This window comes from Aspergillus versicolor, assembly GCF_001890125.1.
Source record: "Aspergillus versicolor CBS 583.65 unplaced genomic scaffold ASPVEscaffold_9, whole genome shotgun sequence".
NCBI lineage: Eukaryota > Fungi > Ascomycota > Eurotiomycetes > Eurotiales > Aspergillaceae > Aspergillus > Aspergillus versicolor.
The window spans coordinates 71886-86695 of NW_024467532.1; the positions used below are offsets into that span (position 1 = coordinate 71886).

Genomic DNA, 14810 nt, shown 5'->3' on the forward strand with positions numbered 1-14810 from the left:
CACAAGGCTACCCAACCTCTCACCATTTTGCCTATCCGCTGCTTCCCATTAATAATAACACCATTAGCATTATAGGAATAACGATGGCCACGGGCAGTATACAAGATATGGAGCTGATCTAGAATGAACAGTAGGCAGGTAAACAACGAGGGGTCTAACCTCGCAATGACGGCCAAGAAGGTGGGGGAAAAAGAAAGAAGGAAAGAGAGGGAAAGAGACATGGAAATAGCTCCACAGGAGCTATGTGAAAAATCGTGGGGCATCACTGTTGGGCTCCAGCACCGCTGATTGTCATCCTTTCCATGCCAGCTGTAGCCTCATGGGGATGCGAGGACTCCACCTTCTTTTCAGAGCTGCCATGCATCTCTTCATCTCCCTGCGCCCATTTCAGGACATGCCCTCTGACGTCTCGCATCTCATGCATTTTCTTGGAAAAGTCCCTTCTTTGCTTTTGCTCTAGACCACTGCGCTCATTTAACTCGTCCTCATCAGAGCTTGAGATGGAAAACGAAGAAGAAGAAGAAGACCTGCTTCTTTGCTGGAGGAAGGTCATCTGGGCGCCTGCGCTATGTTTCAGTTCTCTCTGTTCATTCTTTAGCTCCTGCATCCGTTCCGCATCAGCCTGGCAATCCAAAGTCGTGATGTGAAGTTCAGGGAGGTTAAACGATAAGAACTGTTTCAGAAGATACAGATAGTGAGCGTTCGGACGGTAAGTACCACTATCGTTGTCTATGAAGAGTTCATATCCACTCGGATTAGTTGATATCTCCATCTCCTCGCCATCATTGTCCACAACATATTCTGTGGAAGATCGATTTGAGGCCAAGGAGCGGGATCGGTGGCGGTGTTTTCGTCGTCGAAGAAAGAATTCTCCAGAATAGGCGATGTAGACGGACACATTGCTGTGCATCGTGTGTTTGCTCAGTAGATCAATACCGAACTCCTTCCCTGTTTCTGTGAAACGAAACTGGCCATCGAGGGTGAGGACATAGGTGAAAATTCTACCTCCTTGCCCGTAATGAACAAACTCAAGGAATTTCTGGGTCATCTCGACGCAGGGGGTTTCGAAGTGACCATCTAACGTTGCCCTGTCAAAATTATAGATCCTCTCATGCTGATGATGAAGTGCTCTGTTGAGTATCCGCCCACGAAGAGTATGTGAGGTGAACATTCCCGCCACGAAAGGCCTAAATTCCACATATCGATGATACAGTTCGGTGGGCACGGGCCCCTTTAGTTGGAGCTGTATGGCCTGGAAACTAAAAAGAAAAGTATTAAACTGGGGAGTGTACGGTGGAGGGAGGTCCTTTGCGGAAACAGTGGGACATACTTGTAGCGATTGACTGTTTTCTTCCCATCCTGATTCTGAACAGCATCCTTTGTCCCAATTAGTCTACCGATCAGCGGCGAGAAATGTTTGAACCAGTAATTTGGCCCCAGGGTATAAACTTGTGCGCCGTTCGTGCCAGGAGTTTTTCCCAGACATTCAACGCTCACGACTATATGCGATGCGGTGTCAAGACGTCGCGAGGCGAGAGAGGCGATATTTCCAAACAAATAGACTCGCTTGCTGCCAGTGTGTTTCTTCAGCCGGAAAGGCTGCTCGCGGATGCCAGCCCATTGTTCGTTAATTGAATCCACCTGGATATAGGCATTTCCCAACTTGTCGTCGTGATCTGCCGCATCCTCATCGTAGAGGCGACATTTGAGCCGAAACCCAGACTCAGGGACATTGGCAATAACCCATTCCTTTTCCCAAACGGGGTCCCGATTCTTACGCACAGTTGGAGTTCTGAAAGTTGGGAATGGATCCTGTTTATGTCGTTGCGGAACATCAACACTCAACGTGGCATGGATATATGGATCGGATGAGAAAGTGCCGAAATCGGCGCAAGGTAGGTTGACCCCGCGATGGAATGTGAACTTTAGCGTATAGCCGGGTGGCGCACGGGGGAACGGCGTGCTGTCAAACCCCCCAGCAGGCTCACCATCTTTTGAACCGCCGCTCATAGCGACAGCCTGTTGTTGTAATTTGTCTGCCTTATCAACCAGCTTCGGCCCATACTTGTCGCCTAAGTGTTGTGGGCGTGCTTGTGCTTGTGCGTCTTCCATTATTTACGAAATCGGGGGCGGGAGAGGTTATGGCGAATTTGCGCCAGGATCGTTTCGCTGCTGCCTGTTGATAGAACGAGGAGGGCCAACCGCAGGGCTGGGTCTCGGGGTCCGGAAAAGCAAAGAAAACAGGACTGAGACTTGGAGAGCAAATGGGAAACTAATAATAATAATAATCATGGAGAGTAAAAAAGAAGATGGGCATAGGCTCCACGTCTCTCTTTAAAAAGGGAAGAGACCATGCCATGGTAGCAAGCCGGCAGGGCCATGAGTTCAGGAGCAAACCTGAAATGACGACTCGACGAACCCCCTCAACGGAAGGCGAAGTCGTCCCACTCAGCCTTACCGACGGAAGGCTAAGCTTTTGCCAATACACCCGGAGAATCTCACATGGTACGTAATATTCCGGAGTCTGACTTGAAGGGCCACTTCGAATTGCGCAAAAGGGGTTTCGAGGATGTGTCGACTGGAAGACGGTATCAAAAAAATTGCTCCTGGGTCTTTCCACTACATAATATTTTCTTTGTTTATTTTTGCACTCGTATAAGCTTTGTAGATTTGCTAATATTAATTGCCAACGTCCCTGGCACCGCATGTTTCCCGCCCCCCTCGAGTCTCCACTGAGTAAATTATTTCTGTTGCCTGCGAAAACCGTGGTTCAAAAAAAGCAAAACCAAAGTAAGGTAAGCCAGCCCAGCTGCACGACCTCAAGCCCAGCCCTATATCGCTGATGCCTGCCTGTGGCTGTGTAAGGATAAGAATACAAGGAAAATGTGCAGACTCGAAGTCGAGAGTGCAACTATGAGCCCCGGAATAAGAACTGCATATCCTCTGGGGTGAGCTTTTCCAGCGCTTCCCCCTGGTCCTTGTTGATGGTGCCATTGATCATGTTCGCCTTCTTCTCCTGAAGCATGACGATCCGCGACTCCACCGAGTCTTCAATGCATAACCGCGTAATAACGCACGGTCGGCGCTGACCAATTCGATGACAACGGTCGGCGCTCTGCCATTCTGCTGCAGGGTTCCACCACCTAGAAACCGTCAGTGATAAGATCTATACTAAACCAAGCACAGACTGGAGACGTACGGATCCACGATGAAGACCCTTGATGCCTCCGTGAGGTTCAAGGCTACTCCACCTGCCTTAAGAGATACGAGAAAAACCTCAACATCCACGTTATTCATGAAGTAGTCGATTGACTTTTGGCGCTGCGCAGGTGTCATGGTTCCATCAAGCATCACAGTGTTGAAGCCTGCTCTGCGAAGGCGCCATTCGACTAATTGTAACATGGAGGTGAACTGGGAGAAAACGATGGATTTGAGAGTCTGCTTCTTGCTGCGTAACTTGTAAAGTTCGTAAATGAGCATTTCGATCTTTGTCGAAGACGTCCAATCCTCCATTCGAATTCTGTTGACGATCGAGTTCTTTTTGATGTGATCTTCATGTTGTTCCATATCTGGCTGCTCTAGGTCGATCGAGAGCGGAATGTGACACCGAGGACAGTCAACCACAGAATCCGCGTCAAATGATTGAATATAGTCCTTCACACATCGTCGGCAAAAGTCGTGATGGCACCGTGAGCGAATCGCTTCCTCTGCGGGTTCATCGCAGATACTGCATACGAGAATATTTTGACCTCCTTCGGCATGCTTCTTCAGGATGAGATCCGGATGGTTTGCAACTTGTCGCATTTGCATGATAAGTCCAAAAATATTAGCGTAATTGTTCAACATCACACCACGGCTCACGTAGGTGTCGAATTGTCTGGAAGAGTTGGTCATGATACTCCTAGAGAAATCACGTTCGATCTCTCCGAAGAATTCATTGTGTAGAATCACCCTAGATCAGGTCAGTGTTTCAATATGTTTCACTAATCCGTGAGAGATACTGACCGTTTTGGTGGAAGTTCCATCGAAGCTGTGTGGTCCCGTTTAACCCGACGCAGCATGATCCTATCCGTGATCAACCGTAGCTTGGCCAGAGCCTCCTTCCGCGCTTCCATGTCATTTCTTTCGGTGACTATCACTGGTTAAATCGGTGAAAGTGAAAGCTTTGATCATGTACTTACTAGGGTTGAGTATCTCCTGGTTGAAGACTGATACATGACTGAAGCCACTATAATGATTGTCAATACAGAAACTCAAGTGATGGCGATATGGGATATACGGTACCTGTGTCGGCATTTCGTGCATCGCTTCTCGGCATCCTGTGACCAGTGAAGTTCTTGACACTTGCATTGCTTACAGAAATAGCAAGCAAAAGGTCGGACCTCTAGAAATCGCAGCAGAGAGAAGAACTCCCCAATTCGATTTTGAACGGGTGTACCAGAAAGGCACCACTTATAGTTAGAGTTGAGTGCGAAGCAGGCTCGAGCGACACTTGTCGTACGTTGCTATTGAAATCAGCGCAATCCTCTCTGAAAATGACAAAGACAATAATACCTTAATACTGTGGGCTTCGTCTAGAATGAGTCTGTGATAATGAATAGAATGAATGACACCTTGAGAATGTTAAAAAAAAAGTAGGACCGTAATTTGTTGGTGCAGATTCTTACTATCTTCCTTAACAATTCCATCGTTGCGGTTCCAGCCCTTCCACTCTTTTCGATGAATTGATTCTAGGCCAGAATCTACAGAATAGTCAGATAGAAGGCAATCGGAGTTCCAACGGGGGATACAAACAAGATATCATGATGACATCGTATTTTTCAAGGTCCTTCCTTGAAAGGCCCTTGACTTTGGAGTTGGTGTTATGGTAGACGAGAACTTTGAGTTTCCCATCTGTATACTCCTGAGACATGCATTAAAAGAGTATTCAATATTTTGAGCTGAGCCAACGAACCTTGATTTCTGATTGCCACTGCATCAAAGCAACCGGCGGAACCACAACAAGCGACGGCCTACCTGCCGGATAATCCGACATAAGAAGCGAAACGGCTTGTATGGTTTTACCCATGCCCATTTCGTCACCTAAGAGTCCGCCCTTGTATTGTGTTGTTTCCTGTCGGATCATCCAATTTAAACCCTCGAGCTGAAATGGCTTTAGTGTCCTCGATATACCCACAGGCTGTGCTGCTGGCTCGGGGGTAATGGGAGGATCGTTCTTCAAATCATTCCACATAGTTGTAATAGTTGGGTGTTGTTTTTCAAGTTTCTGACGCTCTTTATAAGCCTGGACGCTTTGGTTAGTTTAGACTTTTTGAACGTAGTTTCCACATATCTTACACGAGAGCTCATCCCAGAGGCAAGCGCGCTTGCTAGACCAGCAGACAGCCGTCTTCGAGACATTAATCTCCGAGTCCTGGTGTTATTGGTCCGCTCAGCCCTCTGCACAATCAACGGCACCTCCTCACTCGCAGCAGAAGACGAGTCGCTCATGTTAGAAGCAGAGTCACTTCGATAAGCATGATCGTCTATATACCCTTCAGAGCTCTCATCCAAAAAATCATCACTATCCGGAATCACAGGCTTGGTGTTTGATCGACGGGATGCCCTGAGCTTCTTTGGAGGCAATGGGTTTTCCAGATCTTCTTCGTATAATTCGTCATAATCTATCTCACTTAGTGGACTATCGCCATCCTCAGATCCGCCGATTTCCGGGAAAGAATTGTCAGAAGTTTTTCGGCGTTTTGGAATGTTCTGTTGATATTCCTGTAGTTGTAAATTCCTAGCCAATGCGGCATCTGCGTTCTCGGGCGTGAAATAGTCGTCTGCCTCTGTCGCTGCGGACCGCTTTACTCCCCTCTTCGCCTTCGCACCTAAAGACATATTACTAGAACGCAATTCCCGCGCTCTAGCAGATGCGCTAACCCTCTTCTTCGAGCGCCCAATGTCCGAATCGGCAGGAGTAACAGCAACACTCGTTGCTGGCGTATCGTATCCGGTTATCCCGTCCGCAGATGTATCTTCGGCGGCAACGGAGGAAGACGCTGAACGGCGGGGGTACTTCAATGGGATGGCGACTTCAACTTTTGCTAGCCTAGCAACACCACGAGGTTTTGGGGTCCCTGAAGATATCAACTCATCTTCACTATCTGCAATCTCCGGTTGGCTCTCGGTGCTCTCGGCTTTCGGGGTGGAGGGCGCTGCCTGAGCTAGTCTCAACGAGGTGCGCCTGGATGAGGACGAAGGCGGAACATCTGGGGCTGGTGTTTGATAAGTCAGCCTTAAGGTTTAAAATTTGAAGGCAAAGATAGTATCAAGGTAGAACAAGGATGGTTAATTCTAGTATCTTACCACTGAAAGCAACAGACCCCTGCGTTTCCAATTTCCTCCTTGCCATAATGGAGCAAGATACCCGCAAGCTGTGTGAAGCAGAATAATCCGAGAGTAAGCCTAGTGTTAACCTGGACACGATCTTGGATATCGAGCCAATCCGTCCGAATGCGAATTCGATGGCAGCTTGAAAGCAAGGCTCTAGGCTCCCTTCTCCTGCGCAGGCAGCCTCACCCCAGGTACAGGTTAATAATCAAGAAACCAAGTTTGGAAAAGGAGAAAAGTTTTCCAACCGGTGATTCACTGGATCATTTTCGCTGCCAAGGATCACGGAATTAGCCACCTGGAAGTGATTCGTCGAAAACCTCTTTTCATTGCCGTTTTTGCCTCTTCGTCCCTGGAGTTGGAGGAGTTCGTATCTCAGAAACACGAGGTCCGCCTGACAACGAACTTTGTCGCGTTAAGTGGAACGCGAAATCACCACGAGTCCTGTGACTTGGTAGACCATCAGTACCTCGTTTTTTGACCTTTTACCACTTGGTTTTATTTTATCTTATCAAAAATGTAAGATATATATTACATGCTTTGATTTCAATTACTGATCGCCAGCAGGTCAGATCGAAGGCAAACAAGGAACCAAATTAGGGGCCCGTATGTCCACTTCATGCTCATTCCCCCCCCTGGTTAAAACTAATGAAACCTAGGCATTCTGCCCTCACTGATTTCCTCGCTGTAGGTCATCAAGATCCGTTTCCATGTTTTGAGATTTACTCACATAAAATGCTGTCAGTCCAACAACATCTCTGCGGCGCAGATTCACGAAGACTATCAACAGAGATTAAGAGAGGCGGAGGACCAAGCCAACGAGGAACAGGAAGAGCAGCCCGCAGACGATGATGAATATGAAGATGATGTTAGCGAGACTCCCGAGGAGAGAAAGAAGCGCAAGCGAAAAGAGATAGCTGCGCTTGCAAAAATCAAGCGGAGCAAGGAGTTTGCTCGTCGCAAGGCTCGACGTACAGGCGAGCCAGATGATGGTGATGACGATGACTTTATCGCGAAAGAGATGATGGATGAACGCTCTCGGCCAATTCCTGGCCAGCTAGAAAACTGTGAAATTTGCAGCAAGCGTTTTACCGTTACGCCATATAGTAAAACAGGGCCTAATGGTGGTCTACTCTGCGCAAAATGCTCCAAGGAGGTTGGGGACAAAGAAAAGAAATCACAGCCTAAGAAAAGAGGTCCGAGGACTGGTAGGCGTCAAAACCAAAGTGACCTTCTCGATGGAATTGCTCAATACGGTGCTTTGAGCTTGGTGGAGATGTGCACTAAGGTGCGTATACCTTACCTTCAGTGACATCGGCGAGCTAATATGCTTTACAGAAAGTCGCCGATAATATCAACAACATCGAGGAATTCGGCGACTTGCCATGGCAACTTTTACGCCGTCTTAGCCAGATCTTGTCTAAACGACGAGCCTTGACCCCGAGAACCTTGAATCTTTTCCTTCGGCCCGATCTAGGTTTCATTGATATCTGCGATTCGGGAAGTAAGTTGGAATCATATTTCAGTGCTTTTCGTCAATGATATTGTAAACCCTTCTGACCCAATTATCTAGAGCTTGAGACCGACGACTTCCAAAAAGTTTTCACTTTCATGCCGGCTTTGACTAACGTCAACCTCCGGTTTGCTGGACAGTTAAAAGACAATGTTATGGACTATATGATTGACCGGAATCTCAATATCAACCATTTGCAACTGGATGCTTCAAATCTGGTGTCTGATTCGCGTTGGCGAAAAATGTTTGAGAGACTAGGGGGCCGGCTTGAAACTCTCAGGCTATCAAACTTGGATTTCTCTCTAGATGACGAGAGTATTGAGGTTATGTGCCAATTTTGTTCTCGACTTCGACGGCTAAAGCTCGTTGATTGCTGGAAAATTTCCGATCGTTCGCTTCAAGCCATTTCAACCTTACGGTCCCTAGAGAAGCTGTCGTTAGCCCTGATCAAGGAAACGAAAACTGGGAGTCTTCTTGATTTGGTGTCTAAAGTTGGCCCAAACTTACGGACATTATCCTTGCAAGGGTTTCCACAAGCTGATGATACACTACTGGAGGTGATACACGGCAAGTGCAAGTCCTTGTCAAAACTTAGGTTCTCTGACAATTCCACCTGCACGGACAACGGGTTTACCAAGCTATTCGAGGAATGGTCAAACTCTTCGTTGGAAGTTGTGGACCTCTCGTCGACAAGGGATGTGGATAATTCAAATCCCGATGGCCCGGCGGAAGCAACTGGCCTTGCGTCCAACGGGTTCGTTGCCCTTATGCGCCACTCTGGCTCGACTCTACGGAAGTTGAATATCGCATCTTGCCGTCACATAACTTATGCCGCCTTCGAAGAGGTATTTGCGGAAGGCAAGAGCTATCCTAACCTGAGAGAGCTGGACGTTTCGTTCCATACTGTCATGGATGATTACCTCGTGGGTCGTATTTTCAAATGTTGCCCAGCAATTCAGAAGGTCGTTGCGTTTGCATGCTTTAACGTACGAGAGGTCCGGGTTCCTAAGGGGGTTGCATTAATTGGAGGTTTACGTGTCCAAGATCCTATCCTTTCTTGACGGTTCTCATTCTCTTCCAATGTTCTGGCTTCAGCTATGTTACCTTCCAGAGTTAACTAATGACTATTACTCATAACTCACTTTACTTCGAGTTCTTTCTATTCTAAGCTTATCGGAGCCGGCATCTGCTTTAAAGCTATCTGCTTTGCTCGTGTTTATCGGTCCTATGACTATAAATGACATTGTATTTAAATCAGTTGAGCTGTCCTTGATTTTATGCTCTAAAATAACTTGAAAACATGCTATGAACACGAAAGTTATGCCTAGCGTAAAAGGCATAGTGCGCCAGGGGTGGTACTAATGCGAATAGTGAATGTGCTCCAGTTGCTTTGGTGCTTCATATTAAGTTCGCTAATATGAGATATACCAGAAGGCACTGCTATCCCTGATAAGAATAACAGAACGGACCCCTAGTACAGTCCTGGAAACACACCAGTACGAGTAGACTTTAATCATGGGAATCACTTATTACTATGTCATCGTCTGGCAGGCATCTGTGGATCAAGGTGAAGCTGATATTCATAAGATGAGGGCTATCAGGAATTCGAGATAACATGATAAGGCAATCTGCATAACCCAAGCAAGTACCTGCCTGCACATGCCCGACTTGAAATCTCTGGGCTGTTGGAGAAATGCAAAGCCAACCAATGGCGGTCGGCAATTCTCACATGAGCACCGAGGCTGTTCAAACATGGTTAGTGCGGGTTCTCAGATTCACTGGGTCACTGGTGTGACGCCAGGCCCACAGAACTTGAGAATGAGGTACCAGTCCTTAAATGTCGCAGGTTCAGTCTGGGGTTCAGTCGAGGAGCCCACTGATAGAAGGTTGGTTGAAGAGGGCAGATTTTCAGCACGTCTTCGCGAGAGTGATGGATGGAGGACCCTCCGAATGACATGAATAAAGAGTCCAGACCGCAGAACTGAGAGGCATGTCTCAGAGGCTGGAATGCTAGAGCAGCCAAATTATGGACCTTTTTATAGTCGAGACAAATTTAGCTCCGTTTACCTGGCGCCCTCCCTGGTTTCAAAAAGTCTGTCAACGGTGGCAAGGGCAGTGCAGGATTTTCAATAGTGTGAATACAAAAACTTCTTTCTTCAGCTTTGCTGAGCATATTATCGATACTTAGATTCAATAACAAGTGGCCCCTTTTTTTCACCAGATTTGCTGACCTTGTTAGCTTCTCTCGGCAATCTGTCGAGGAGTTGACCAGGCTAGGCATAATACCCACCCTTTTCCGTTAGATGCAGAATGATCGAGGGTACTTTGTATGAAGTCCGTAGTCTCGTTCGAGTGGCGACTATACGAAAGTCCAGAAGGCATTTTGGAATGGACACCTGAGGTTTACGAGAGGATGTGATTGTGGAGATTGGAGAACTGGTGCGAAGATTTTTGTATGTCATATTTTCAGTCCTTTCTGGCTGGAACGGGGCCACTCCGTGACTCCGATCATCCGATGGGTCATAGAATAATGAAGAAGGATGATGCGCCGGTGATCATGAAGATCTGTGGTGACGACGACGATGATGAGCTGCCCTCATTCCTGGAGATTGAGTGGGTTGGGGGAGGCAGAGAACATCACATTCACAGGGCTGCTTTCTGACAGTTCAGACCTCAGACTCCAGTTGCTTTCTCTTTGTTTTGGGTCCCAACCCAAGGCCAGCTGGTTCCACTGTTCCAGGCTCAACCGCCAAAACCCAGGAGCGGCTCCCAGTCCACGGGGGTTTCGCTTACTTTTTGTTTTTTTCTCTCTTGAGGAGCTTCCTTGTCGCAATAATATTGCTCCCTTGCTCTGGAATACACGGCACTCGTTGGTGCAGAAGTCTGATTTGGTCGGGCCGCCTCGTCCTGAGGAATTTGTCTGCTGATAATTCCTTTGAGCGACCAGGTCGCCTGAGAAGCTCGGGTCAGGGCCGCGTTTTCTATATTTGGGACTAGCGCAGCAGCTCCACCGGCAACTGAACAACATCAATCAATCCATCCCATTTATGATTTGAAAGTTCAAGGGTTCGGTCCGCCTGCGCCATTGACTGACGGACTCTTCTGTTTTCTCTTCCTCAACCCGCCCATCCTCACCTTTCGGCAGTACATATTGACCTTCATTATTGTTTATTTCTAAGACTCAGCGGCTCTATTACTACCTAATTTGTGATACCGTTCTCCAATTATCTGGGGTTCTGCTTCGTTTCTGTCGTTTGGCGCTTTGCTTTCGTTTTGGTCACCACTGCCGGTGTATCCCCTCTCACCCGATCCGCTACTGTTCCAACCTGGCCGATTTCACGGGCTTTCCGAGGCGCTGTCATTGAATACCGCGAAATCCCCTGTCTATTACAAAAAAATCTACTAATACTTAGTTCACGACTCCCCGCGAGCCGAGTGGTATGTGATCGCCCGAGCAGTCGCTATCAACGAATATGAACCTTGAATTAGAACTGTCCTCCTGACCGTCCCCATTGACAGCATTCCCTCATAATACCCTCCCCACCCTTTATTATTATTGATCGAACCGCCTACACCTCAACGCCCCGACACCCCATTGCCGCTTCCTTGTTCGAGGGCTGAGACTCCAACTCCATTCTTCGGCGTCTTGCCAACATCAGCCCCACCCAGTCGGAATTTGAGTGATTTGAGACATCTGAAATCACAAACTGGCGCTCGCCTCGTTTATGGGAAACAACTAGTTGCTAGTGGGGAAAGCTATTGGCACTGTCGCGGCCACAAGAACTGCTATCTTCTGTTCTTCAAGTGATATCCGTGTTGTGATCACTACGTCAACCAGATGCCGATCAAGCCATTCAAAGGTTTTGCTCGGCGGAAATCGTCAGGAAATGCCCTCGAGGAGGTGGAAAACCCCCCTCAGTCGTCATTTCGAGTCTTTGAACGTCCTTCTACTGGAAGGAAATCCCTTAGCGATGGTAATCTCTTAAGCGGGAGGACGGGGGATGGATCCCATTCATATTCTCCACCAGAAGACGACAACATCTTTGCTGGGTCTCATGGCCCTGCGTATAGAAACCTGTACCAACCCCCGCCCTGCCTTACAGCATTGACCACCCTAAAGCTAGGTGCTAACAACGTGCAGTACTGGAGGTCATTCGTTTGAGGGCCCAACAACATCACTTCGTCTGAACTCATCAAATCGCCGCTCTACCGACCTGCAGACCCATTTTGATTCCCAACCCCCGCCCTCCAAAAGCCCTCACGATATTTCCGTGCCGCCTCTCTCGAGTGCACTGCGTGCAGCTGGTCGAACGTTCTCTTTTGGTGGAAGATTCTCGAAAACACCTTCCCAAGCTCCGCAACGACCATCATCGCCAGATACAGCAACCACAAGCAGCACGGCGAGCACAGCAACGCCACCGAAACTTTTGGCTACCGAATTCCAAATTGGCCGAATGGACGATGATTTTGGGAACATGTTTGACGGCATCGGCAAACATGATGCGCAGGAATCGACTCAGAACTCCGTATGGCGTTTACCTTCTCCCAACCGTTTTAAACCTTTACTGTGTAATGGGTGAAATACTAATCATCGGGACAGGGCTCCAATTCCTATCCCACGAAAACGGAATCATACCCGAAGAAAGAGGAAAAGTCAACGCGACCCCCGCCCATAAGCACGGATCGCTCGAAGGAGATTGAACCTTCCCCCTACTCATGGGGTAGCCGGCACTCGGAGGAGGGTCTTTTAGACGCTGTTGACTCGCCACAGGATGATACCTCTGCTGCTGCATTCCAATCCAACTACTCGGATTCGACCATGATACCACCCCCCCTGGGGGCGCGAAGAAAGTCGTCACCAATGACTAACGACATACATTCCAATACCACTTCCCATCGTTCTTTAGAGAAGCCGAAAATGGCAACCGATAAAGGCTTGCGGAGGAGTGTCTTGTTTTCTGCCAAACGGGACACGAGTGCTATTGAAGACGAAGATGCCAAGCTGGTCACGGCATCGCTCAACTCGAATAAGAGAGCCTCCCAGGCCCATACTTTGAATTCGGTGGATTCTGAAGCAGATGATGATATTCCATTATTCGGTCACGGGAATACAACCAAGACCACGTCTGATGGAATCAAATTCTTACCCCACTCTGGCCATGCTGACGACAACATTGATGCATCAATTGCAGCTCATGCACGGCTAGCCGTGGAATACGAAAATAGACCCCCACCGCTTCCGTCATCCAATAAAATCATGACACCGTCCCAATTTGAACATTATCGCCAGCAGCAGGAATTGAAGAGAGCAAACAGCGATAATGCGTCAGACAGTGAAGACTCTGCAGGAAGTGATTTTGACGACGAGGATGAAGCAGAGAAAAACCGTGAGACTGAGAGGCAACGTCGAAAACAGGAGGCACATCTGTCTGTATATCGGCAACAGATGATGAAGGTAACCGGGCAACAGTCTCCCTCGCCCTCCCTTCGCCCAGAGGATCGAGCCAGCAGCAGCACACCGAACTTGACGAATTTTCCGATGAACCCTGCTAATCAAGCTGGGAGCGGGAAAAGTAGTGAGGAGGATGATGATGAAGAGATTCCACTCGGCATATTGGCGGCCCACGGATTTCCCAGCCGAAATCGCCCACCAAGCCAGTTGATGTCATCTAACTCCATGCAGAATTTACGTGCCTCATATCATCAACCACGCATAGCGTCTGCTGGCTCGGACGTTGGAGGTGGTAGTCGAGTCGGTTTGCCTCCTTTCGCCAGAAACCTTCCACGAGATCCCTATTTTGGCGCAGGCCTAGTCACCCCTTCAAACAGGGAATCTCTAGCTCTAGGAGGAGGAGGAGGCTCGGTGTATGGGGGCCCGTCTGCCGCCGCAGGCTCCTCTTCTGCTCTACCTCCAGGTGGATTGGTTGGCGTGATCGCCACCGAAGAGCGAGCCAGAGCGATGAGACGAGGGAGTCCGAACACCCAAGCGATGTATGAACAGCAGCCAGGATTTCCTGGGCCAATGGGGAACCCAGGCGGTATCCCCAGACCCCATACGATGCTTGGTATGAACATGGCCAACGGACCTAATCCTCAGCAATCAGTATCTGCGACAGAGCAGGCTCAGATCCAGTTATCTCAGCAGATGAGTAGCATGATGCAGATGCAAATGCAGTGGATGCAGCAGATGCTTCAAATGCAGGGAGGGCAGGCTCCTCCCCAACAACTCGCGTCCCCTAATATCCCGATTCCGTTCCCCGCCGAAGCGAACGGGGGGAGACCGTCATCGATGCCATCAGCTGGTGGGGCATTTAATAGTGCGCCCCAGGGCTATGGAGGGAACCAAAGGACCCTGAGCATGCTCGACCCAAATGTCTCCTCGAGATTAAATAGCCCAGCCGGCCCGTTCGTCTCTGGTGGTATTAGGCCAAGCACTCCAAACGGGGCCGGATATTCTCCGTCGCTTGCTCCATCAGAGCGCAGCAATGTCGGATTAGCGCCCCGATATAGGCCTGTTTCTATGCTGCCAACCGAAGCCGAGTCAGCTAGCTTCCTCCCTCCCACCAAGCCATGGAACGATGAAAATCGCAGAGCAACTTACCTAGCCCCTTCTGCGAATACAACCCCGTCGAGCACAACTATACGTCCGGTATCCAGCTACGGTCGGACGCTCACGGCCCCCTCTAAGCTCAATAGCAACGCTCAACCTGATGATGAAGACGATGACGAGGGATGGGCGGAAATGATGAAGAAACGAGAGAAAAAACGAAGCAACTGGAAAGTGAAAAAGGAGACATCGAGCTTTGGAGAAGATTTATTGAGTGCGGTACATTAATGAGTGAGAGTAGATATTTTGTTTTTGTTTTTTGTTTTCTTTTTCGGCGTTATTCTGAGACATTATTTGCATTTTATGTATAGTTACATT

The 14810-nt window shown here is 48.5% G+C and overlaps 4 protein-coding genes across 4 annotated transcripts; 2 read left to right on the forward strand and 2 right to left on the reverse strand.

Moving 5' to 3' along the window:
• Nucleotides 1–262: 262 nt before the first annotated feature.
• Nucleotides 263–2112, reverse strand: ASPVEDRAFT_55273 (C2 domain protein; the record flags this gene model as incomplete). The annotated part of the gene is made up of 2 exons (XM_040815049.1): nucleotides 263–1259; nucleotides 1331–2112. The coding sequence occupies 2 exons, from the start codon at nucleotides 2110–2112 to the stop codon at nucleotides 263–265; spliced, it is 1779 nt and encodes a 592-aa protein (XP_040671130.1).
• Nucleotides 2113–2911: 799 nt separating this feature from the next.
• ASPVEDRAFT_86722 (DNA repair protein RAD16) lies at nucleotides 2912–6394 on the reverse strand (the record flags this gene model as incomplete). The annotated part of the gene is made up of 11 exons (XM_040817905.1): nucleotides 2912–3143; nucleotides 3200–3952; nucleotides 4006–4132; nucleotides 4182–4228; nucleotides 4285–4505; nucleotides 4555–4613; nucleotides 4668–4742; nucleotides 4795–4903; nucleotides 4955–5284; nucleotides 5338–6257; nucleotides 6349–6394. The coding sequence occupies 11 exons, from the start codon at nucleotides 6392–6394 to the stop codon at nucleotides 2912–2914; spliced, it is 2919 nt and encodes a 972-aa protein (XP_040671131.1).
• Nucleotides 6395–6819: 425 nt separating this feature from the next.
• rad7 (DNA repair protein Rad7, protein) lies at nucleotides 6820–8979 on the forward strand. Its single transcript, XM_040817519.1, has 5 exons — nucleotides 6820–6891; nucleotides 6940–7059; nucleotides 7118–7660; nucleotides 7711–7876; nucleotides 7946–8979. The coding sequence occupies exons 2-5, from the start codon at nucleotides 7021–7023 to the stop codon at nucleotides 8944–8946; spliced, it is 1749 nt and encodes a 582-aa protein (XP_040671132.1). The 5' UTR covers nucleotides 6820–6891; nucleotides 6940–7020; the 3' UTR covers nucleotides 8947–8979.
• Nucleotides 8980–11723: 2744 nt separating this feature from the next.
• Nucleotides 11724–14720, forward strand: ASPVEDRAFT_138290 (uncharacterized protein; the record flags this gene model as incomplete). The annotated part of the gene is made up of 3 exons (XM_040807474.1): nucleotides 11724–11962; nucleotides 12027–12411; nucleotides 12486–14720. 3 exons carry the CDS (start codon nucleotides 11724–11726, stop codon nucleotides 14718–14720), a joined length of 2859 nt encoding a protein of 952 aa, XP_040671133.1.
• Between the last annotated feature and the right edge of the window lie 90 nt (nucleotides 14721–14810).